Consider the following 22,325-nt stretch of genomic DNA (forward strand, 5'->3'; position numbering starts at 1 on the left):
TTTATCAGCCTTGAAGCATATCGGGTTAGGAAGCAGTTTGCAAAAGTGTGAGTTTGCGTTTTGCGCAACTTGCCAGATGACGTAATCTGGCTTTGATGTTAGTAGATCTGTGCTTATGTTGTTTCCAATATTCGATTGCTTATTTACATTTTAAATCCTTAAAGACAAAGCAATTTTTATATTATCATTTAGTAGCAGGACCATTATGGTATCTGCTTTGTTAATTTCACCGTCGCCGACTATAACTTCATTGGTGCCGTCGACGTCTACTTCTGCATCCTGGTATAGTACAACGTCTTATGATGATGACGGTAGTCCAGGATCTGCACAAAGCTCATATGGCCAATCACTCTCAACATTTATATCGTCTCTTGCGGCATCGTTAATTGCATTTGGAGCTGAATTAGGATTGTTCTTAATTTTGCGGAAAAGGATAAAACGTGTTTACGAGCCAAAGACTTATGCTGTTCCGACTCGGTTAGTTCTCTATCAAATATTTGATTCATAACCTAATTTTTTTTCTTGAAAAGACAACAAATTGCACCGGCTGGTAGTGGTTTACTTGATTGGATTTTTCCAACTCTTTTGACGCCAGATTCCGAATTTATCAAAAAGGCGGGACTAGACGCCTACTTCTACATGAGATATTTAGTCATGCTTATTTTCATATTTTTCACTGCTTCTTTAGTTGTGTTACCGATTTTATTACCAGTTAACTCTGTAGATACATTTTCTGGTACAGCATCAGGGCTTGACAGAATGGCTTGGGTCAATATTGGTGCTGACACTACTCAGAGATATTGGGCGCACTTACTTTTAGCTGTGATTTACATAATTTTCTTATGTGCGGTATTTCAGCATGAACTCAACGCATATGTCAAAATTCGTCAAAGATATCTTATTTCGCCTCAACATCGACTTAGAGCCAGTGCTACAACAGTGCTAATCAGAGCTATCCCCAGCCATTTACTAGACTCAGAAAAATTAAAACACGTTTTTGGAGTATTGCCAGGTGGAGTGAGAAATGTTTGGATTAATCGGGATTTTGATAAATTAACAGAGCGGATTGACGATCGGAATTATGCAGCGGCTCTTCTTGAATCAGCAGAAACCAAACTGATCCAAATAGCACATATCAGGCATCAAAAGTCATTAAGACAGAGGAACGCTAGCAATAGTGCAAGTTCTGATGAGGAGCCACTTTTAAATGAAGATCAAGTTTGGAAAAAATATGTGTCCTGGCATGATAGACCAACTCACAGATTACGTTTATCTCGTTGGTTTGTTGGGATTCCCTTCATCTCAAGAAAGGTTGATACTATCGACTGGGCTCGTACCGAGCTTAACAGACTTAATAAAGAGATTGAAGACATGCAAGAAAATGAAACTCGATTCCCATTATTAAACTCGGCTTTTATTCAATTCAACTCTCAAGTGGCGGCTCATATGGCTTGTCAATCACTTGCAAGCGAGTCCCCCAAGCATATGGCTCCAAGATTGGTTGAGATCAATCCAAAGGATGTGCTATGGGCAAATATGAGTATCAAATGGTGGGAAGAAGTTTTACGGAAATTGTTTACATTAGGTGCAGTTATTACTCTAATTGTCGGATGGGCATTTCCTGTTGCATTTGTCGGTGTCATCTCCCAGCTAAGCTATCTTACCAATGCTCTTCCCTTTCTTAGTTTTATCAATGATTTACCGTCTGCTATTAAGGGTATTATATCCGGAATTTTGCCGCCTGCTGCGCTTGCAGGCCTTATGTCACTCTTGCCGTATATATTTCGATGTGAGTAAAATTTTGAATTTTACGAATAATCTCTAATTGAATTTAGTCTTTGCAATTATACGAGGAGTTTCAACTGGAGTTCAATCAGAAATAACTGTACAGACATCGTACTTCTGGTTTTTATTTGTTCAGGTGTTTCTTGTAATTACAGTTGCATCTTCTATCACGACTGTTATTCAGCAGTTGACGCAGAATCCAACATCTATTCCTGCTCTTTTGGCGACCAACTTACCCAAAGCTTCTAATTTTTTCTTTTCTTATTTGATTCTTCAAGGACTCACCTTATCTGCCGCCGCTTTACTTAGAATTGGACCACTTTTTAATATGACAGTGCTTGGGCCACTTTTAGACAATACTGCTCGTGAAAAGTTTACCCGAATTACCACTCTCAGACGACGACGATGGGGCACATTTTATCCAAAGTACACAAACTTAGCTGCGATTGGTATTGTTTATACTATAGTTTCTCCGTTGATTATACCAATGTGTCTTATTACATTCACCTTGTTTTACATTGCTTATCGTTACGAGTTTCTTTATTGTCAATATAACGAAATTGACTCTGGTGGGCTGTACTTTCATCGAGCCATTAATCAACTTTTTGTTGGAGTATATGTGATGGAACTTTGTCTGGTTGGTTTGTTCTTTCTTGTTCGAGACAACAACCTGCAACCGACATGTACTACACATGGAATCATAATGATACTTGTTTTGATCGGTACAGTGATGTTCCAGTATGTTATAAATAAGTCGTACCGACCACTTTTTCAATATTTGCCAATTGAATTGGAGAATCGGGCTCGCGTTTCAGATAGGTTGTGGGAACAGGAAGAGTCTGAACCTTTATTAGATGGCCCATCGTCTTCAAATTATGATGCTGTAAGCGGTCACAACTCTGATACTGGGAATGAATACGCAGAATCTTCCACTCCTCGTTCAAAGGTATCTTCAGTTGCTGAATGGGAAGATTCAACGCTAAATCTTCAATCACCGCTTGCCGAGGTTTTTTCAGCCTTTAAAAGACAGACGGTTAATAGTGCACCAGGTAATCTTGTGGGTCACGTTGTAGGTAAGTCTGTTGGGCATACTGTTGGCAAGCTTGGAAATCAATTAGAGAGAATACCTTTTAAACATCTTATCTACACCAATCATGAAGAACTCAGAGCTGAAATAGCAAAGAATGCAAAAGATTTGGTGCTCCTTGAAGGTGTGCCCGAGGACTTGGAAGACATTTCTAAAGAAGAGAGAGACCATCTTGTTAATCGTGCGTTTAAAAACGAGTCACTTCGGGCTCAAAAGCCAACGATCTGGATTCCACATGATGATCTTGGATTGGCTGATGATGAAATTAGGATTACTAGAGAGAGGTATCCTAATATTCAAATCACTTCGGAAGGCGCGTCTTTGAATTCGCGTGGCAAAGTAATCTTTGTTGGGCGGCCCCCTGATTTTGACGAGAAGTCAAAAATTGCCTTGTGAATATCACAATTATATTTTGGTGTTTTTTTTTCTTTTTTTACTTTTTGGAGATGGAGGTATTATATATTTGGCGTTTTTTTTATTTACCGTTCATATATGTGGCTTATTCATTGTTCTCATCAAGAAGGGGAAATAAAGTGTGGATTTTTATATGTATAATTTTGGAATGCTAGAAAGAGTTTATATAATATACAATCAATATTCTTGATAAGTCTATTGTACAAAGCAGGTGAAAAGTCATGTTATTATTTAAATAGGCTTGATCTATTCATGAAATTAGTAAAATTCTTGAATTTTACGATTAGTAAAAATACCTTGAAATGCAAGCCAATTAATGAAAACACAAGAGCTTTCAAGTCTTGAACCAAGTAATAAAATACGCGGAGACCTTCTGGATCATCTGACTGTTGAACATCACTTAGTGATCCTAGTTTCGATGTCTTTAAACCAGTTAATATGAATAAATTCAAACACAATTTCATAAAAAAAATACTAACCTCAAATGAAATATGCTCTTGACCAAGTCTAATCTCCAATTCTTGTTTTCCCTCTTTACTCTTTTCTGGCCATTTCGAATCATCTTCCCTGTTAAGCAGATGTAAGCTCTCAAGCACAATGTAACAGCAGCGAATTGCTAATCCATACTTCAGTATCTCACTATCAGTGATAATTTTTTTCAGTTGCTTTATTAACAATGCACTGACGCACACTATCCACAATTGTCGCGTTAGAAATCTCATCGAGCTAGAAGCAGCGCTTTGGTTTTAAAATTACATACTTTCTTTTCGAATCAACGAATCTCTTCTGTAGTTTGAATTGTTGGCATATCTAGCCACCGCACTAGCTCCACCGTCGAGTACTCTGAAATCAAATTCTGTGATGACAAGATGTCAGTTTAACCATACTTGACTAATTATCTGTAGTTTTAATATGGCGTACCTAAGAACTCATGACCGAACTTTCCCGCATGTCCAGAATAATAACGCACGTAAAACGGCTCTTCTCGTTCAGACACTGAGGAATCATCATAATTAATGGGTTCTGTCATTTTATAATTTTTAAATTTCCCTTTTTGGTTGACGGTAACTAAACTGCTGATCCAAAGGTATCTACTAATTTCGTTAATTATTCGATCGATCAACAAAGTCCGTCGAGGTGTTCTCAAACATTCGCTTATGTGTGATGATAATTACACGTTCATACCCCTGACAATTTTAGACATGCTTTATTTATTTTATGTAAATATATCAATGACTCAGAAAAGATACGTTTTCTAAAACGACAAAAAAAAAAAAGAATTGTGAGATACGAGATTTAAATTTTGCGATTAAGGGGTTGCTAATTTATTTTATAGAATTATGACCGACAGTATCAGTATTATTAAGCAGAACCTGCAAGAGGTTTTGAATGAACAAATCATTCGAGATGTCATTGAGAAGGAGCAACGTCCATTGAAGATTTACTGGGGTACGGCCCCGACTGGCAAGCCACACTGTGGATATTTCGTGCCAATGACCAAGCTTGCCCATTTTCTTCAGGCAGGATGTGAAGTTAAAGTCTTACTGGCAGACTTGCACGCATATTTGGATAACATGAAGGCCCCGTTGGAGTTGGTTGCTTACAGAGCAAAATATTACGAAAGAATCCTAAAGACGATTTTAACTTCATTAGGAGTCCCTATTGAAAAGCTTACATTTGTTATTGGATCTTCTTATCAACTTTCAGAAAAATACACAATGGATATATTTAGACTGTCGTCTATAGTTTCACAGAATGATGCCAAACGAGCTGGAGCTGATGTGGTTAAGCAAGTCGAATCTCCTTTGTTATCAGGATTGATTTATCCTCTGATGCAAGCTCTTGATGAACACCATTTGGATGTTGATGCTCAATTTGGAGGTGTTGATCAACGAAAAATCTTTGTTTTGGCTGAAGAATTCTTGCCTTCCATTGGTTACAAAAAGAGGGCACATCTTATGAACCCTATGGTTCCTGGGTTAACTCAAGGCGGCAAAATGTCTGCCTCGGATCCAAATTCCAAAATTGATTTATTAGAAGATGAAAAGACGGTGAAGAAGAAAATTGCTTCGGCATTTTGCGCGCCTGGTGTTGTTGAAGGAAACGGATTGATCTCGTTTGTTGAATACGTTATATTGCCAATTTCCAAGTTGGGCCCCGTAACCGAGAACGGCGAAACCGAGTTTGCGAAAAAGGAAGGAAAGTTTGTGATTAATAGGCCAGAACAATATGGTGGTCGAATTGAATACTCCACTATCGAACAATTAAAGGAAGATTATGCTGCGGAGAAACTTTCACCTCAGGATCTGAAGCAGGGAGTGGCCGAATCAATCAATCAACTTCTTGATCCAATTAGAAAATCATACAATGAAGATCCATCATTTCAGGAACTTGGAAAACAGGCATACCCTCCACCGGTTACTCAAAAGAAGGAGAAAAAGAAAGAGAAAGTGCTGGGATCGAAGTATCTTGAAGCTATGGAAGCGAAAAAGAAGAAGCAAGCGGAAGCCGCTGCTGCTAAAGCTACCACTACAGCACCTGAGAATGCAGTAGTTGCAGAGGTAGCCGAAAAGATTGCGGAAACAAATATTTGAAGAAAAACAAACGACAGGTACAAATATTGTTAGAATAGCTTAGCATGTGTTATATAATAGACTATTACTAACCTTCTATAACAAAAACACTAGGTAAATTTGTATATTCAATACATGTAATGGTAAATTCATATCTACAAACTAACGAGTGCATCGCACGCAAAAATGTACATTTCATATATATTTTAATTACATGCCTTCCCATCCTCCATTATCAACCGTTCCTTCAATTTTCCGTGCTATTTGAGAAGCAATCAAGTTTTGTAACCATTGGTCTCTAATTAAATGGTCATACCTTCGTTGATTAAGATATAGCGGCCTTCCACGTCTAAAAATGTTAGAACGAAAAAAAACAAAACAAAACAAAACAAAAAACGACTGATTGGGAATTATATACTTACTTTAGATTGGGGTCCACTTCACCATGAACGTCAAGATACGGCGCGAGAGTAAATACGCCAGATCCTTTTCGTAAAAACAAAACCGAGCATTTCTTAATTAAAAGAAATATTCCAATATATCCAGCACAACTATCCAGAAAATGTTAATAAACAAATCTTTATACAGTTCGAAATTTTTGTTAAAAAATTGTACTTGCCTTTTCATGTGCGCGTTGCACTCGCCCACTTCTCCGCCACCTCCACAGCAATAGTTCTGGCAACATACTAAAGCACCACAGAACAAGCATATTCCAGGATCTTCTGGACTAGTATTACAATTTTGACATTTCATTGAACCAACTTGTTGAAAAAATTCATGGAAACTATTTGGAAGCCTTAGCAAGTGAAGCACACTAGGGTACTCAAAACACATTTTTGTAGTCTGCAGCGACAGCGGCCGCCTTATCGCCATGCTAAGATGCTGACACCAACGAGATACTAAATCTAACATTGTCTTGTTGGAATCTGACTCTGAATCTGGCAATAATGCGTGGAATACTTCTTCAATACTAGGAAGTTTTAACAAGACTTGTAATCTTCTGATTTCTCCGCCTCCGACATCAATCAAGGTTTCTCCATTATAGCCAACCGCACCCGTAACATATGCAAGAAGTGCACTCTTGCGGAGAAATGGAAGAGTGAATCTCTCAATTATCGCGTATATTTGTCGGGGTACCATACCAAGAGAACGATAGTCCTCAACCTTATCCATACCCAAGTATTTCGCAATCATGGCCATAAACGAATCCAACCATACCTCACTGTCGCTATCACAAACTCCATCAACTTCTAATTGCTGCGGAACTTCAGCAAGCCAGTTTGACGTTATTCCATGTTCCAAAATCATATAAACCATCTTGATAATTTGAGCAACATAGCAAAGAAGTAAAAGATGTTGAAATTCAGCATTCATTGCAACCTTAAGGCAAACTGACGACTCGGCAAGAACAAGAAAAAGATCTTCCATAAGCAACGGCAAAACTATGTCAGGACACGAGACGGAGTCGGTGTCGTACATACACTCTTGACCAAAAAATAACTTGCCAATTTGCTGATTCATTATCTTGCTAAATTCGTTAGATGCTTGAGATTTCTCAGCTCCTTCAATGACACAAAACTGGCCATACGTCAACGCGGTGTGGTGAAGGATTCTCAACAATATCATATTACGTTGAGAAATTTGGTCCAGTATAGATATGCCAATTTCATGGGTTGATTCTGTCTTATTTGCTCCACGAAGAGCAATCTCCATCGAAGATACCGTTGCGCCATATGACTTGATAAGATTGTAATAATTACTTGGTTTAGTCACAGATTTTTCACAACAAGTCCGTTCAAGCTCAGACAATACATTTATATTGCCAGCATAGACTTTTCGAAGTGACTCTAATTCCTGACTACCAAGTCGAGGCTCTTCTCCAACCCGAGGAAATAAAACTGGCATCCATCTGCTAGGCAAGGTAGGCGATAATTTTTCTGAATATGACGGTAACAAAATCTCGTTCACTGAATCTAAAATATTGGTTCTTGCAAAGTTATTTAGATTTGTCGATGAAATCTTATCAGAATCTCGAGATTTTAGCTGATTTATAACATTCCATACGTCATCGGTGATCCATTCTGAAAAATCTTTCCCTTCGAGCTCAGAATCTAACGTCTTTTGAATGTTTTTAAACACGAGAGGTAAAAAGATATTGTTCAAAGATTTGCACAACGGACAGAGAAACTCGCCTAACTCGACGCGCTCTGGAGGGTTTCTCGTAATATGTTGCCGGTGTCGTAAAGCAATGGTTTCCTTATATTCTTCAAAGCAGCGTAAATGAATAACATGTCCACAACTGACCGTAACGGGCTCTTTCTTAATACACGAATTCGGGAACCCTTGACCAACGTCATCACCATGCCTGTTTGAATCTTCAACTACTGGCCTGTCAAGGTTTGGCCCCGATTGTAGCATTTCACTCATTAATCCAGAATGACCAAATGGCGCTTGACGAAACAATGTAGACTCGGTTACAAATCCTACAGTTCCATAAATCTCAGATTCAGAAACTGGCTTCCTGCATAAAATGCAATCACCACTTGGGAATTTATACGATTCGGCTTCTTCAGCATCTGATTCAACTTCTTCATCATCTGAAAATTCAAAAGTGTTCAAATTTTTATCAGCAAAAGCTTGCTGTCGCTTTTGAAATTCCGCAAGAACTCGTGCTTTGCGTTCTTTTGCCTCCCTTTTCTTTCTTTCGGCCTCTGTCTCCGCATCATCATCCTCCATTATTGTGTCTTCTACAACAATAATGTTCTTTGAAGCAGATTCAAACATCTCTGGCTCGTTTTCTTTAATCAGATGAAGAATCCTTTCAGCAACAGCTTTAACATTCTCAAATTCTGAAGAATTATGAACATGGTTCAATATTTCCAGAATGGTTTGGCATCCATCATCAGATGGACCGACTTTATGTGATACTAAAACGCAAGCGTTATAACTAAATGTTGGAAGCTTTCTCTCTAAATCTGGTACGCAAATCTGATCCTCAATGACAGCAAGGTGACATAGGTAAAGTGTCAATGATAACAACGACTCTGGAAGAGAGCTAGAATTCGAAATCCTGCGAAATATGACGTTCGAAAGCGTTACAAATATCATTTGCGCAAATTCTGGAGTACCCACAATCCATCCAAGACTGGTAAACGCACCATACGTTATAGGTCGAAGATGAGGCTCCACAACAATAGACTCAATAGCTCGGCCGGTCTTCTTTTTAACTGCCGATTTGACCGCGTGTTCAGCAGCATCCCATTGAGTAGGCGTATAATGAAAGAAATAAACATCGACCTCATCCAAGTATTCTGATTTTAATTCGTATGTTCCGGTGTCATTTAAACCCTCTGGTGCTTTAAATATAGAAATTTCTTTCAAAACAGGTTCAAATTCCTCATGACTAGTTAAATGATCCGGCATTTTGCGGCAAATGTCTGAAAACGGTAATGGTTCAAAACACAAAACTTGAATAATTTCCCTTTTGATTGAAAGCTTTCGGGTCGTTTGATCATCGTTTCCAGTAAGCCTCATTCGCTCACTAAGTAGAACAATCAAGCCATGCAAAAACTCTTCCAGAATGTACAAAAGCCGGCCCTCGTCAAATGCTGCATGTTCTACTGATCCCTTAAGCCAGCTCATCAAGCTCCACCTTTCAATTATGGTTAGCATCACGCGGGATGGATTGCAAGTAGTCATCATTGTTTGAACGCCAAAAATATCTCTGGCATATCCTGTATCACGCATGGTAACGTCCCTATAGTGAACTTGATGAGTTCTAAGCGTATAACCATTTCTGACCCACAGGTTTACTCTGATCTGTGCAATAGCTACAAGGGTTCGAAGAGGGTAATCCAGCATTAAAATTAACATGTCCTCAGGTCCATAAACTATCGAACGGCCAGGTTCCGGAGAATCAATTATGGAAAATGAAAGTAATGATTTTAGTTGATTAGGACTCTCAACAGTACCAAACTCGATCAGCCAACTTAGAAATGCATGAAGTGGGTGATGAATACTAAGAACGTAAAATTCAACTGGGAACTGAACTATGGGATATGAAACATTGCTAAAATCATCACAACTTAAAGACTGAAAATGCGGCTCGTTCATGACCTCGTTTGCTGAAAATCTGTCGCGCATGAACCCAAGAGACCAAGACGTTAGCATTCTTGAAACTAATCGAATTGCCTTGCGAGAAGAATCTGGTTGCCCCTGATTACACCACTGAGCCACTAATCGAGCCATTTTAAGCAAAAGCGCGGTTACTTGAAAAAATGAAACCCATTCGGTGGACTCGTATTCAACATGTTCATTAATCTGTCGAATAAATGGAGCACATCCTTCAAGTAATAAAAGCAAATCAGCCACCTGATGAATCCGACTTTCATCACATGATACGCTGCCTTTGTCAAGATTGCGAGTAAGAATATAATCAATGTCAAAAAACACGAGTTGAAGCCTGCGATTTTGGAGACTTCGTCGATCTTCTGGAATGCTGGCGGTCAAATTCACGGAACTCGGCAAGCCAACTCTGTTCTTGGTAAGATAAGAATAAAGCACGGCACACAACATGGTAAAGTGTTTCTTGGCCAAAACAGTTGCAATAGTTGGGCATGTAAACATCTGAGTAGACAGGTGAGCAATTGAGCAATCGGGTTCTCTATCAGCAAGAACATAAAGTTCGATAACCTGAGGATAAAGATGAGCAAAATGCAATCCCATTTTAAACCGATACTCGGCATTTGAAATCATGGTAGAGATGAAAAGATCCCGAAGTGCGTATCGGGCTAATTTCCAGAACCGTAAATCAAATAATAAAAAATATTCAATCCTTGCCCGCTTAGATTTTCGGATTCGAACAGGGTCACCCGATGGCGATTGAACCAAAACTGATTCGAAATCTGACATGTCCGCAATATCTTGACGTGCTCGAGTGGCAGAACAAAACTCTCCATCATCGGAATTTGTCCAGTATGATGGAGCTAATGAAGGATTTGGCGTGGATCCATCCGAAACTGTAGGTGACATGTCTTCGCTTTGTGGAAATACTTCCACACTTTGAACACCAACACCTCCACTCACGACACTGAAATCATCATCTGTATCTTGGAAATGACCAGGTATTGGATGAAGAGGTTGAGTGACTCGTGTAGCCGTCGATCCGACCCGCCAATTATCACAAAAGGCTTCGCATATAATGTCACGAAGGGCAAACCTGTTCCCAACCAAAGTCGATCCGGCCAAATCATTTAACCACACAAAAATTGTCTCACACATTTCTTCTCTGAATGTATCCCTCATCGATCTGATACTTGCTGCCAATTGAATACGGTCAATGATTGACCTGGCAGTAAGTAAATGTGATATATCAGAAGACGTGCTGACAATTTTTCTACCATGCTTATCAACTTCTTCAGCAATAAATTTCCCGTATTCTTGTCTTCGCCGCGTGGCTCTCATTACAACTTCAATCACATCTGCGAACGAGTGTTTCTCGTCGTTCCATAATATAAGTGCAAACTGGTCATTATCTTCATCCTTTTCTGACCCACCGTATATATTTGGGTCCAAAGCAAATGACTCAACATCTTTCTTTATATACGATTCACTTTGATAGTCCTGATAGCTTTGAGGTGAGCAAGACATTACATCAATCACATAGTCTAAAATGGCAGCCACGGTCCCTTTTATGCATTCCACAAGATCTTGTGGTAATAGTTCCGGTACAGTATTCGGCGGCAAAAAATATTTGCAATTAATATCCTGCTTCCAAGCTTCTGGATCACCGCAATCACAAACCCCTCCGCCATCCTTCTGGCTAATTGATACCGTAACATTGTGACCGACATGATCAGATCCGTTAAAACACCTCCAGCATAAAACACAAGTATCATCTAGTCCGCATTCCCTAAAAAACTAATTTAGTTCATGACATTACAAAACTACTGTCAATCACCACATACTTGCACCGATATGTTGGTTCACCTTTGTGAAATCGATGCATACACGGTCTTCCCGCGTGAGATTTATCTTCATCATCGTTATACAATTTCCATTCTTGTGAAACCGGAGGGTGACCATGAGGGAAAAAGTAAGAAAGGTATTTTCCGTTCGAGGACACGAATGTGAACAGCGTTCTTAGCAGCGCACGCTTAGCGTCTTCACCGTATAAAAACTTATGCCGTGATGGCATCTCACGCAAGTAGTGACGAATCGGTCTGTCGTCAAACATAATAGATAACTGCACCAGTTAAGCTATATTTTTTTAAAATAAATAATTATGATAATTACATGTTAGTAAAATGCATGATTCCGTAAATAATTAATACCCGCGCATCGCCACAGATTATTTTGCATACCCTTCGTGAAGCTAATCGTAAAACTACGATCAACAAAATACAACAGCTTCAAGTATCCTCTTTGCTTAGATATGTTAGGTGAATAAATAAAAAGTGATAAGCCGAGTGTGCATGTGAGTAGTAAGGGCCTTATTAAGCAAATGAAGTATTTCGCTTACTCGATTAAAGTTTATCGATCAAACATGTTCATCATCTCATGTCGGTGTTTTACGTAATCTGGGGCATGCTTCAGGGTGGCGTATTATAAATATTCCAGAGTAAATCACGTGCAGCAACGGTGTTTTGCATTTTCGAGAACCTTGAAGTGAAGTCGGCTAACAAAACAACACTGTTACTACACGAGTAGTTGTAGCTTCAAAATTATAATTGTTACTCCGAGCATATTGTCAATAGAAGCATGTGTCAATGATTAATGCTCAGTATAAATTCAAGACCAGTGAGACATGGGAGTACTTTTAACCAAATCGCTTATAAGAAAATATAATGCAACATTTTCGCATCAGACTTGAATGAAAACTGAACTGGTATAATCACAAAACTGGGCAGGTACTGACAATAATAACAAATAATATGATTTTAAAACTCAGTAATATATATAGGTCGTCCATCCTTGTACACACCACACCATGCAAAAAAAAAAAAATTAAAAACGAGCTGTTTATTGTGACTTGTATAATACGCTCTTAAAAAGATCCAAGAGACTTGATAATAATATCAATTGCTAATTTGGTGTTTTCCTGCCCTCATAATTACATTTGTTTTCTCGTACCATATTTAAAAAACCCGATCAAAACCTTTCATCCAATTTTAATCGATATTTTTTCTCTATCTTGAATACTGAGGACGACTGATTTATTCATCATCCTTGGTAACATATTGATGCTTGATGTCCTTCCATTGCTTCTGTATTTGTAAAAAAAATTCATGCGTTAGAAAAAATAAATAAATCGATAAATGACAAAAAAAGATCACTTACACCAGCATTCCACTTATCCCAGAATCTGTCAATAGATGAATCAAAACCACTAAATAAAGTCAATACTAGCTCTATGCTTTAAAAAACTAATCACATTTATAAGTTCCACAGCATACGCTAATATGGAACATTAAACATACATCTCGAAAGCAAAAGCACCAGCAAGAACGGTTCCGACAAAGACAGCGTTCCGCTTGAACAAAATATTGTAAATGTTGGTATAAATAGCCTAAGTCACACACAAAAAAAAATATCAGTATTTATCGATCGAATACGTTAATAAATGAACCGGTGCAGTGTTTCAGTGCCCGATCAAATCTGTGTGAATGAAAACCGTGGATTTCATTACGAGAAACCAAAAGCAAAACAAGCATAATTCAAATACCAACGAAATCACTTTGCATTGAAAACATACCATTGCTGAATTTGTGAAACTTGGTCGTCAAATGTGATGATAAAAACGCAGCAATCAAATGTAACCCAATTTTTTCGGTTTGTACGAAGTTCGGAGAGGACACCAACGCTGATTGGCTGCTTACATATGATGGGGGCTGGTGTCGTTGTAAATAAATCAGGCCTGGTCATCGCTCTCGTAATAAACGTGCAATGGCCAAAAGACAAAGCTGCAAATATAAGAACATGGACGTTAAATAATTTTCTTATAATATTATACTTATTACAGTGTAATATTTTATTCATGTCTTAAAAAAGCAAACATGATTTAAAAACTGAATTAAAATCATAGGTTTTATCAAAAAACTCACGTGACCTTCACGCGAGATTCAAGGAACTAACGCGTTCTGCGTGAACCTTGTCAAGCTTGATTCGTGATAATCTAAACTTGTTTAGGCCGACACATGATCCTGCAATGGACACGTCAAGTTCTTCAGTAGAATATTTTTCTGCCAAGGAAGACTTTTTTTTGCAAGATTCACCGCCAGTGACACCACCACCTGCTGCGCGATCTGCGATTGCAAATGCCGTGAAGGCGTCAGGAATTGTGAGCACGCCAACAGGAGAGCGCATAATTCCGAGATCCGCTCGACCTGATGGATCGGTTAGGAAAGAGATTAGAATACGACCTGGATTTGTTCCCGTGGAAGATGTTAAGTTGTATAATGCAGCTGAGCGTGTCAAGCTGAGGCAGCAACGGCTTGCCAGAGAACGTGAAGAGCTGTTGTTGGCAGAACAGCAACAGAGCTCTCCCCTAAATAAACCACCGCCATCATCATCATCGTCATCGTCATCGTCATCGTCATCGTCATCGTCATCGTCATCGTCATTGTCATTATCACTACCACGTCCACCAACACGACTAGCAAGTAATACAGATGTTGATGAGGCGAGTGAGGCATTAGAGAAATTAGGTATTTCAAATAAACTGTCAGATCGTGCAGCAAGCCCAGTGAGCCAGGGTCGTGACATGTCGCAAGTTTACCATAGACAGAGATCACCTGAAAGTCGCTTACCACCCATACGTCAACCTAAGAGTGCTACCAAGGAAAGATCTGCTTTTAGCTTGTGGCCTAATTCGGATAAAGCCAACTCACCTGGATTAGCATCATCGAAATGGGATAAAGTACCCGCTCTGACTGCGCGTAATCTTGATAGTGAATGGCATTCTACTATAAGCAAGCAAGATGTTAAACAAGCACAACTGAATGTTGATAATGATCAAGAGCAAGAGCAAGAGCAAGAGCAAGAGCAAGAGCAAGAGCAAGAGCAAGAGCAAGAGCAAGAGCAATGGCTGATTTCAGAAACAACTTCCATCAATGAAATAAATGACAAGCAAGCAACGGCATCCGAATTATCAAATTTAGAAACCGAGAAGCATGATTCGCCTGCATCACAAAAAACTGTATTAGTATCAGACAAAATATTACATTTCAATACTGACACACAAATTGAAAATCGGTCAGTCAGCAGAATTTCAACCACATTGGAAAACAAGTCAGAATTTAATAACAATCATGACAGTAACAACGGCGGAGATCAAAGTTATTATCAAAGGAGGCCACTCAATTATCGGCAATCTAGAAATAAGCAGCTTGAAAATTCGTTGCCAGGATTGCCAGGAACGGTCAATAATTTTCCTTCGTTTCGAGAATTTAAAGCACGCAAAGCGAATCGAAGATTTGAATCATAATTTTAGGTCTTCATATATATTTATCGCAACTTGCATAGTATAACTAATATTATTTTATCATTTACTGGCGTTAGCACTACGTGAAAAATAATGGGCTCAGTTTTGAAGATTGTTTACAATAACTGAATCCATATGGTGTAATAAATTTTTTTTCTCGATGAATGAATGAATTAAATTAATTAAATATATAGACCCACAGAATACCCATATTAAACCCAGCAAAAAAATACATATAAAATGAAAATGAAAACATGAAAGTATGATACACAAATAAGCAACACTTCTATGTTTTGATTAAGCCATGACGATCAAGCCCACAATTGCGGCAAGGATGGCAGAGCCACTTGAGATTTTGACGATACCACCAGCGTTGGTGCTCTGAGTAGCCGCAGAAGGTCTAGCAGAGGTACTGTTGGGTCTAACAGTGCTAGAGGATGCAAGAGTAGAAGAAGAATTAGTGAAAACAGAAGCGATAAAAGTTGATGGTTTAATAGTTGTTGTCGCGTTGGCAATAGGTAACGAAATTGGAGCAGCTGATGATGATAATGATGATGAAATGGGAGCCACGGAAGAAGAAGAAGAAGGAGCGACAACTGAGCTGCTTGATGGCACATTAGAGATTGAATTGACCACAACGATAGCTGGTTCAGAAGAGGTTGTAGATGCGACTGAAGTAGTTGGCGCAGCAGACGACGATGACTCAGTTGGTGTAGTTGGCTTGGCCGAAGTAGATGACACAATCGAAGTGGTTGATTCAACGGCAGAAGCCGAGCTAATAATAGTGGATGGCTCAGCAAAGCTAGACTCAGCCGAGCTAGTTGACTCGACTGAAGATGTTTGCTCAACAGAGGTAGTTGACTCAATAAATGATGAAGAGGAAACAAAGGTAGAGGAAGGAATGCTAGTTGTGACTTCAGAAACGGTGGAAGACTCAACTGCAGATGTGGTAGTCACAACTAAAGACGACGACGATGACGATGATAACGACGTGGTAGTAGTGGCAGCAGCAGAAGATGACGCAACAGCAGAAGAAGAATCAGCCGCATCTCCGCCAATAACTTCGATGGAATCAGCATTACCAGAAGTATCAGTGTACTTGTACTCCTTTCCAGAAGAGTAATCAGTCACGGCCAACGATTTGATGTAAAAATTAAACGGAGCCTGTGAGAAATCGGAAAGACCACCTGCCCAAGCAATCGTGCCTGGAGCGTTGCTGGGATCACCGCCGACCCAAGAACCAATCTTGACCTGCATGGGAGTTTGCGGGTAACCCTGAGTAGCGGAAGCGGCAGTGAACGTGCGAACGGTGACTCCATCAATCTGCCACAGGATCTGTTCTTCGGACCAATCGATAGTGTAAGTATGGAAAGAACCAACAGGGTCATTGACATCGTGAATTCCACCCCGATTATATGTTCCAAGGTAACCCTTAGAAAAGTAGTTTGATTGAACTTAAAAATTCGTTAGTAAAATAAAGACCATGAAACATGATGGATTTTTTTACGCACCATGGTAATTGTCACCACCAACCCATTCTAAATCAATTTCATCATCATCATCGGACAAGAGCACGAGTGATGAAACAATGCCGACACCAGGAGCAGCTTGAACAACAGCTTCAACTTTTCCGAAAAAAATAAAGAAATCAGATGCCAAGGTGGGGAACTGGCCCAGTCCTGTAATGGCAACATCCAAGCCGTTGCTGGAATCATATGAAATTAGATCAGCACCAGACAGGGTTTCAAAATAGCTTGACTGTCCCTGAGTGAAGTCAATGTTGACCGAAGTTCCCAAGCCTGGATCAGCCGGGCATGCGGCGTACAGAGGATTGCAGCCCGTGGTCGTCTCGGCAGCGGCCAGAGATGTCAGGGACGAGAGCAGAAGAAGTAATGAAGAACGTGAAGAAAAATGCATTGCGGCTTGCTTTATGACAGCACAAATGAATATGCAAGGAGCAGAAAGAAGATTGCTGAAGAGAATGATGGAATGAGAAAACAAACAGTGTAGTGCAGCGGCAGATGGCCGATTATTTATAGGACTGCCCTAGGACAACGTAACGAACGTACTTACGCCCAGCCTCCTTTTTTTAGAAGTATAAGCTGAAAAAAAAACATTACATGCACGGAAACGAGCGCACCGCCGAGGGCCAATAACCTAAACGGAGTTAGCCTCTTGCTCCCTGAGTTTAAACGTGCGCTGTTTAAGGTTTATATTAAAACAAGTGGTGTAACCTGACTAACCAAAAAAAAAAAAAAAAAAAAAATTCAGTTTACGGTTTCATTTTGCTTGCCCCGGGAAAAGAGGGGGCTGGCGCTGAACTAAACTACATCATCGGCTGTATCAGATCATGTTCGAGAAATGGCGATGTGCTATATTTATGCCATGTTCTATAATTATTATTTACATGTCAGTTCTCTACGGCTCGTCCGAACAGATTACAGATGTGGGTGTTGGATTATAGCTTGTGAGTTTTATACTTTGTAGTTTTATACCGTACGCACGTTAACCCGCTCAGGAATGGAAACCGTCCAAAATAGGATCACCACTCCGCATATACAATGAATAAATATTTTTTTTAAAGCCAACAAAAGCGTGCATTGGGCAGAGTACATTGTACCATATCTGATTGTTTTGGTTGCTTGTATAAACACGGCTGCCTCTGTGTTGCCACGTCCATTATCATCATCATAATTTAACATGTAATAACTATAGAAGTAATCATAACCTAGTAACCACAACTGATTATTACTATATATATACATTACGCTAACTCGTACACTACTCTTGTAACACTTTAGTCCCGAGGAGCCCCTTAATGAAGACGGCCTATTTTTAGGTTAGCTTAGGCTAGCCTAAGTTAGGTTTTTTTTTTTTTTTGCTTTTTAACGTTCGCCCGTCATCGCCGTCATTATCGCGCCCGCGTCAATTCGCTGCGCTATTGCCGTATTCGAGCAGTATAGTTATATAATACAGTATTGATCGCTTACACTGGCTTGCACTGGCTCCGCGGCACAGCCGTGCAAACTTTAATTATTATATTAATATTATTATTATTATCTATGTATAATGTATAATGTATTGTATATTGTATAATGTATATATGCCAAACAACCTAACCGCCCCATTCTTCCATCACGCGCCCCATCTCCAGCTTAGTCGCGTTCCACTCCGCATCTTTTTCCTGCCGCTCAATCTCTGCCTTCCTGATCTCTTCCTCTTCCTCCTCCAACATCTCCTTAGTTGGTTGCGGGTTTGGCCTGGCCGCAAACACGCGGTCCACGTCGTCCCAGTTGTTCAGCGCCAACCGGCTCACCATGTCCTTCCTGGCGCTGGTTTTCAAGCTTAAACTGTAACCATGCAAATTACCCAACCCCAGCTTGGTCTGGTCTTTCTCCAGTCCCTGGTTGTCACTATCTTTAGCACCGCCCACGCGCCACGCCGAAAACAACGGCGGCGTGATGGAATATCCCCTAATTATGCCCTGTTTTAATTTTCTAATAATGTCGATATCAATCGCCGCGGTGATGCCTCGATACGACAGGTCAAGAATAAGTCTCTCTGCTCCCTTGCGCGTGATAGCATATCCCATCGTGCACACGGGACTCCAGGTTGGTGAAATCGTGCGCTTCTTGCCCACGTTCCCCTTGCGAACTCCAAATGTTTCCAGCATGCCTGTGAAATGGTTGTAGGTCTGCGCTCGTGACGGCACGTTCGGATCATCATAAATCTGAACCAGGTCCAACCTGTTTTCATTTGCCTGATCCGTGCATTGGCCCACATACAACACGTCCCAATCCAGTCCGTACGGTGCCGTTCTGGCTTCATGCTTCGTCGACTTCTCCGTCCGTAATTTATTGTTTTGCATCTGAATCGAAAGCAATTCAAAAATATCATGCACGTTGGCATCAAAGTCAACGTCGTCCTCCAAAACGAGCAACGTCTCAAAATCAGATTCCAAAAGATGCCGCCACGCATCCACATGAGCTCTCCAGCAGCCCAACTCTGGTGGCCGCAGCCAGTAGTAATGCAACGGTTTTGATTTTTCTGGAATCTCATTGCCGTCCACTCCTGCGATGTATGTAAAATTGAGATTATACACTGAACCTAGCAATTCCAGCGCGTCCTGACGGTCTGTCCTATACGGCATGCTAAGGTATGCGATTCCGCCAAACCCTAGCGTCGAATTTTGAGCCTTCATCGCCAACACTCTTTCTCGAGGCGTCGCTATCACGTTTTTACCAAGGTCGCCATCACCACTTGCTAATCCCAAAACCAGGTCGCTTGCCTGCGTGAAGATAACCCCACTGATGATAAGACCAAGTGTGGTCAACGAAAGTACAACCGTAACCCATATCCGCCTGTTGGTCCAGTTAAGGCTGCCCAACTTCCCGCGTGCTTGATACTCTAATCGCTTGTATCGGTCCCGACTGGAAACAACAAGGTCGCGTGCTTTCTCCGATAATACCCCGGCCATGGTCTACAAAAAAAAAAAAAATAAAAAAAAAAGATAATGTAATGTAATGCAATGGAAAGTGGCCTTGCCAAATGCACACTGATTTGGAAAATTAAAAAACCGACCGGCCGGTAGGGTCGTGTGTTGCAAATAACAGTTCAAAACAAAATATCTTATATATAATGTATTGATTATCTCGAGGATATAGAGCCCCTGCGAAATCCCGCCGCCAGTTGACAACCAAACCCACAAATGAGTAAAATTTCTAATGTCTTTCAGCACGGCAATGAATTCAAGATGAATAATTGCATCGATAAGGTTCCTGACCCATTTCGTTTTTTGTGGTTACCCGGCCAGTGCTAAAGCGCCTCATTATTCATCAGCAATACGCTCAATCATGATTGGCAAATTATCGGAAAAAGCTTCTTCTAATAACCAGCGCACACAACCTGTCAGCATAAAGATGTTGTACGGTACGCTACATGTCTATTCAAATATATATTAAAATTAAATATTACTTATTTACATTATTTCCATTCTTTGTAAAACAGTGAAAAATAAAAATTACACTCAAGATATCAAGCAATTGACTGACCCATAATGATCTCGTGGCTGTCGATTAAAATGTATGTCTCAACTCTGGCAAAATAATATGTACCTACCGTAACGTAACATTCATTACAAAAAAAAAAACAGTCATCACATATTAAAATTCATAACAAAGTAAATGCTCTCGACTTCAATCGTTTTAATTCAGTCACCGTTTTTTATCGTCTGATTCTGGTTCTCCGGCTCCGGTCTCTTTCGACGTGTCCTCTGTATCACTAACAGCCTCCTCTTTGCTTTCCTCTTTGCTTTCCTCTTTGCTTTCATCCTTGTTTTCGACTTCTTGTTCCGATCCAGCGGAATTTTCTCTATTGGTCTTTTCTAAACTTTGTTCCGGCTCATTTTCAGCAGATTTTTTTCCAGGCGATATAAGCGACTCTTTGGTTTCCTCATTAAATTTTGCCTGTTTGTTTGACTTTTTGCTTGATGCAGACGTGTCTTCTTCGTTATCAGTAACTTCGCTTAATGGTGCTTCGCCTGCCTTTATGCTCTTTTCCTTTTCTTCAGCGACGGTGCCGAACGGCTCCGGCGGCGGTGCAGTCGACCCATCTGAATCTTGCAGTCGCGGAGGAGAATTTTTGGTCGGGAAAAGCCGCTCGTAGTCTTCCCAGTTGTGCCTGTCCAAGGATTTTAGCATGGCGTGCCTGGCTGATGTTCGAATGTTCAAACTTGTGCCTGCCAAGTTCCCGATGTCCTTCTCATTCGACAATTTTTGCTCTTTCTCTATTTCTTCCTTAGTCTTTTGAGTCGCTGTATCACTGTCCATGTAATTGTGAAGCCTGAACGACGAAAACGGAGGCGGCGTGATAGTATATCCTCTAATAACACCAGCTTGAAGTTTCCGTATAATATCCACGTCGACCGCGGTTGTGAGACCAAGATATGAAAGATTTAATAATAGCCGTTGTGCACCCGCACGTGTGATGGCGTAAGCCAAGGTACATACCGGACCCCACGACGGAGAGATAACCCTGACCTTGCCGATTTGCTTGCCATATATGCCAAGTGAGTTCATCATGCCGACAAAATGAGGATGCGTATCAGCGCGTGACGGCGTATCCGGGTCGTCAAAAATTTGTGAAAGATATTTTCGATCACTGGCATAGTCAGAACACTGTCCTAGATACATGACGTCCCAATCCAAGCCATACGGAGCAGAACGTTGTTCATGTTCAGTCGGCGGTGTGACTCGCAGTTGGTTATGCTGCATCTGAATTGAGATGCGTTGAAAAATATTTTTAATATTGACATCAAAGTCAAGATCATCTTCAAGCACGAGCATGGTATCCTTGCCCGAGTCTAGAAATTCGCGCCATACGTTCACATGTGCCCGCCAGCAACCCAATTCCGGTGGACGAAGACCCGCACCCCCATCAGGCACAGATTTGGAATGAATGGATTCGCCAACAACGCCGTCTACTTTGCTCATTTTAAGGCCATGAATAGACGCCAACAAATGAACCGCGTCTTGCCTGTCAGTGCGAAACGGCATTGAAATATATTTAATATCGCCAAAGCCAAGGGTTGCGTTTTGAGATTTAAGTGATAACGATTTAGCCTCACGACTAATTGTTCCGTTCCAACGAGAAGCTGACTCTGCATGATGCTCTTCAGATAACTGTGGTGAGGATGTGTGTGACAGTATGGCGTAACTGATAAAGAATATAGCGGCCCCTATCAGTATTGTGCGTAAAAATATAAACGAACGTCTAGTAATGCCAAACTTTACATGAGAATCTTCGAGAAAACCCATGTTAATGCCTACTATTTTGGTAAAAAGTAAAAAAAACAATGAAGGAAAGAATGTCTATGCAACCAGGTTTATCAAAGAAGCTGGAAAGGAAGTCCAGGGTGAACACTTTTGTGACATTGTAATTACAATATTGAAGCTGACCCGACAAGTCTTAAAAAAATGTTCTGACC

The 22,325-nt window shown here is 40.3% G+C and overlaps 9 protein-coding genes across 9 annotated transcripts; 3 read left to right on the forward strand and 6 right to left on the reverse strand.

Annotated features, from left to right (window-relative positions):
• The first annotated feature begins 142 nt into the window (after positions 1 to 142).
• On the forward strand, positions 143 to 3,474 carry V1514DRAFT_366518 (uncharacterized protein). The gene is made up of 3 exons (XM_066929831.1): positions 143 to 477; positions 531 to 1,789; positions 1,836 to 3,474. The coding sequence occupies exons 1-3, from the start codon at positions 206 to 208 to the stop codon at positions 3,266 to 3,268; spliced, it is 2,964 nt and encodes a 987-aa protein (XP_066784654.1). The 5' UTR covers positions 143 to 205; the 3' UTR covers positions 3,269 to 3,474.
• Positions 3,426 to 4,559, reverse strand: V1514DRAFT_327356 (Mago nashi protein). Its single transcript, XM_066926958.1, has 7 exons — positions 4,472 to 4,559; positions 4,208 to 4,377; positions 4,047 to 4,142; positions 3,914 to 3,977; positions 3,766 to 3,853; positions 3,583 to 3,708; positions 3,426 to 3,532 (listed from the first exon to the last, which is right to left on the reverse strand). The coding sequence occupies exons 2-7, from the start codon at positions 4,314 to 4,316 to the stop codon at positions 3,518 to 3,520; spliced, it is 498 nt and encodes a 165-aa protein (XP_066784655.1). The 5' UTR covers positions 4,317 to 4,377; positions 4,472 to 4,559; the 3' UTR covers positions 3,426 to 3,517.
• V1514DRAFT_327358 (tRNA synthetases class I-domain-containing protein) lies at positions 4,514 to 6,084 on the forward strand. Its single transcript, XM_066926959.1, has 2 exons — positions 4,514 to 4,568; positions 4,623 to 6,084. Exon 2 carries the CDS (start codon positions 4,627 to 4,629, stop codon positions 5,878 to 5,880), a length of 1,254 nt encoding a protein of 417 aa, XP_066784656.1. The 5' UTR covers positions 4,514 to 4,568; positions 4,623 to 4,626; the 3' UTR covers positions 5,881 to 6,084.
• On the reverse strand, positions 5,968 to 12,356 carry V1514DRAFT_327359 (uncharacterized protein). The gene is made up of 5 exons (XM_066926960.1): positions 12,222 to 12,356; positions 11,826 to 12,117; positions 6,479 to 11,770; positions 6,282 to 6,410; positions 5,968 to 6,208 (listed from the first exon to the last, which is right to left on the reverse strand). The coding sequence occupies exons 2-5, from the start codon at positions 12,092 to 12,094 to the stop codon at positions 6,070 to 6,072; spliced, it is 5,829 nt and encodes a 1,942-aa protein (XP_066784657.1). The 5' UTR covers positions 12,095 to 12,117; positions 12,222 to 12,356; the 3' UTR covers positions 5,968 to 6,069.
• Positions 12,357 to 13,073: 717 nt separating this feature from the next.
• V1514DRAFT_318704 (cytochrome b-c1 complex subunit 9) lies at positions 13,074 to 13,615 on the reverse strand (the record flags this gene model as incomplete). The annotated part of the gene is made up of 4 exons (XM_066925895.1): positions 13,074 to 13,124; positions 13,198 to 13,246; positions 13,338 to 13,426; positions 13,613 to 13,615. 4 exons carry the CDS (start codon positions 13,613 to 13,615, stop codon positions 13,074 to 13,076), a joined length of 192 nt encoding a protein of 63 aa, XP_066784658.1.
• Positions 13,616 to 13,803: 188 nt separating this feature from the next.
• Positions 13,804 to 15,505, forward strand: V1514DRAFT_327363 (uncharacterized protein). The gene has a single exon (XM_066926961.1). The coding sequence runs from the start codon at positions 14,066 to 14,068 to the stop codon at positions 15,341 to 15,343; it is 1,278 nt and encodes a 425-aa protein (XP_066784659.1). The 5' UTR covers positions 13,804 to 14,065; the 3' UTR covers positions 15,344 to 15,505.
• On the reverse strand, positions 15,479 to 17,437 carry V1514DRAFT_327364 (uncharacterized protein). The gene is made up of 2 exons (XM_066926962.1): positions 16,852 to 17,437; positions 15,479 to 16,794 (listed from the first exon to the last, which is right to left on the reverse strand). Exons 1-2 carry the CDS (start codon positions 17,255 to 17,257, stop codon positions 15,638 to 15,640), a joined length of 1,563 nt encoding a protein of 520 aa, XP_066784660.1. The 5' UTR covers positions 17,258 to 17,437; the 3' UTR covers positions 15,479 to 15,637.
• Positions 17,438 to 18,398: 961 nt separating this feature from the next.
• V1514DRAFT_327369 (uncharacterized protein) lies at positions 18,399 to 20,088 on the reverse strand. The gene has a single exon (XM_066926963.1). The coding sequence runs from the start codon at positions 19,815 to 19,817 to the stop codon at positions 18,456 to 18,458; it is 1,362 nt and encodes a 453-aa protein (XP_066784661.1). The 5' UTR covers positions 19,818 to 20,088; the 3' UTR covers positions 18,399 to 18,455.
• Positions 20,089 to 20,285: 197 nt separating this feature from the next.
• Positions 20,286 to 22,270, reverse strand: V1514DRAFT_327370 (uncharacterized protein). The gene is given in 2 exon segments (XM_066926964.1): positions 20,286 to 20,641; positions 20,654 to 22,270. The coding sequence occupies 2 exon segments, from the start codon at positions 22,153 to 22,155 to the stop codon at positions 20,554 to 20,556; spliced, it is 1,590 nt and encodes a 529-aa protein (XP_066784662.1). The 5' UTR covers positions 22,156 to 22,270; the 3' UTR covers positions 20,286 to 20,553.
• Positions 22,271 to 22,325: the final 55 nt, after the last annotated feature.

The sequence above is a fragment of the Lipomyces japonicus genome, assembly GCF_038497905.1.
Source record: "Lipomyces japonicus strain CBS 7319 unplaced genomic scaffold V1514scaffold_9, whole genome shotgun sequence".
Taxonomy (NCBI): domain Eukaryota; kingdom Fungi; phylum Ascomycota; class Lipomycetes; order Lipomycetales; family Lipomycetaceae; genus Lipomyces; species Lipomyces japonicus.

Excerpts from the sequence above, each read along its gene's own strand:
- V1514DRAFT_366518 (XM_066929831.1), top strand. The coding sequence starts at position 206 with ATGGTATCTGCTTTGTTAATTTCACCGTCGCCGACTATAACTTCATTG. Across the intron at positions 478-530 it reads ACTTATGCTGTTCCGACTCG|ACAACAAATTGCACCGGCTG; the intron begins GTTAGTTCTCTA and ends TTTCTTGAAAAG. Across the intron at positions 1,790-1,835 it reads CTTGCCGTATATATTTCGAT|TCTTTGCAATTATACGAGGA; the intron begins GTGAGTAAAATT and ends AATTGAATTTAG.
- V1514DRAFT_327356 (XM_066926958.1), bottom strand. The coding sequence starts at position 4,316 with ATGACAGAACCCATTAATTATGATGATTCCTCAGTGTCTGAACGAGAA. Across the intron at positions 3,854-3,913 it reads ACTGATAGTGAGATACTGAA|GGAAGATGATTCGAAATGGC; the intron begins GTATGGATTAGC and ends TCTGCTTAACAG. Across the intron at positions 3,709-3,765 it reads AAGAGCATATTTCATTTGAG|ACATCGAAACTAGGATCACT; the intron begins GTTAGTATTTTT and ends ACTGGTTTAAAG.
- V1514DRAFT_327358 (XM_066926959.1), top strand. The coding sequence starts at position 4,627 with ATGACCGACAGTATCAGTATTATTAAGCAGAACCTGCAAGAGGTTTTG.
- V1514DRAFT_327359 (XM_066926960.1), bottom strand. The coding sequence starts at position 12,094 with ATGTTTGACGACAGACCGATTCGTCACTACTTGCGTGAGATGCCATCA. Across the intron at positions 11,771-11,825 it reads GAACCAACATATCGGTGCAA|GGAATGCGGACTAGATGATA; the intron begins GTATGTGGTGAT and ends TTAGTTTTTTAG. Across the intron at positions 6,411-6,478 it reads TGCAACGCGCACATGAAAAG|TTGTGCTGGATATATTGGAA; the intron begins GCAAGTACAATT and ends TTTTCTGGATAG.
- V1514DRAFT_327363 (XM_066926961.1), top strand. The coding sequence starts at position 14,066 with ATGGACACGTCAAGTTCTTCAGTAGAATATTTTTCTGCCAAGGAAGAC.
- V1514DRAFT_327364 (XM_066926962.1), bottom strand. The coding sequence starts at position 17,257 with ATGCATTTTTCTTCACGTTCTTCATTACTTCTTCTGCTCTCGTCCCTG. Across the intron at positions 16,795-16,851 it reads TGGTGGTGACAATTACCATG|TTCAATCAAACTACTTTTCT; the intron begins GTGCGTAAAAAA and ends CGAATTTTTAAG.
- V1514DRAFT_327369 (XM_066926963.1), bottom strand. The coding sequence starts at position 19,817 with ATGGCCGGGGTATTATCGGAGAAAGCACGCGACCTTGTTGTTTCCAGT.
- V1514DRAFT_327370 (XM_066926964.1), bottom strand. The coding sequence starts at position 22,155 with ATGGGTTTTCTCGAAGATTCTCATGTAAAGTTTGGCATTACTAGACGT.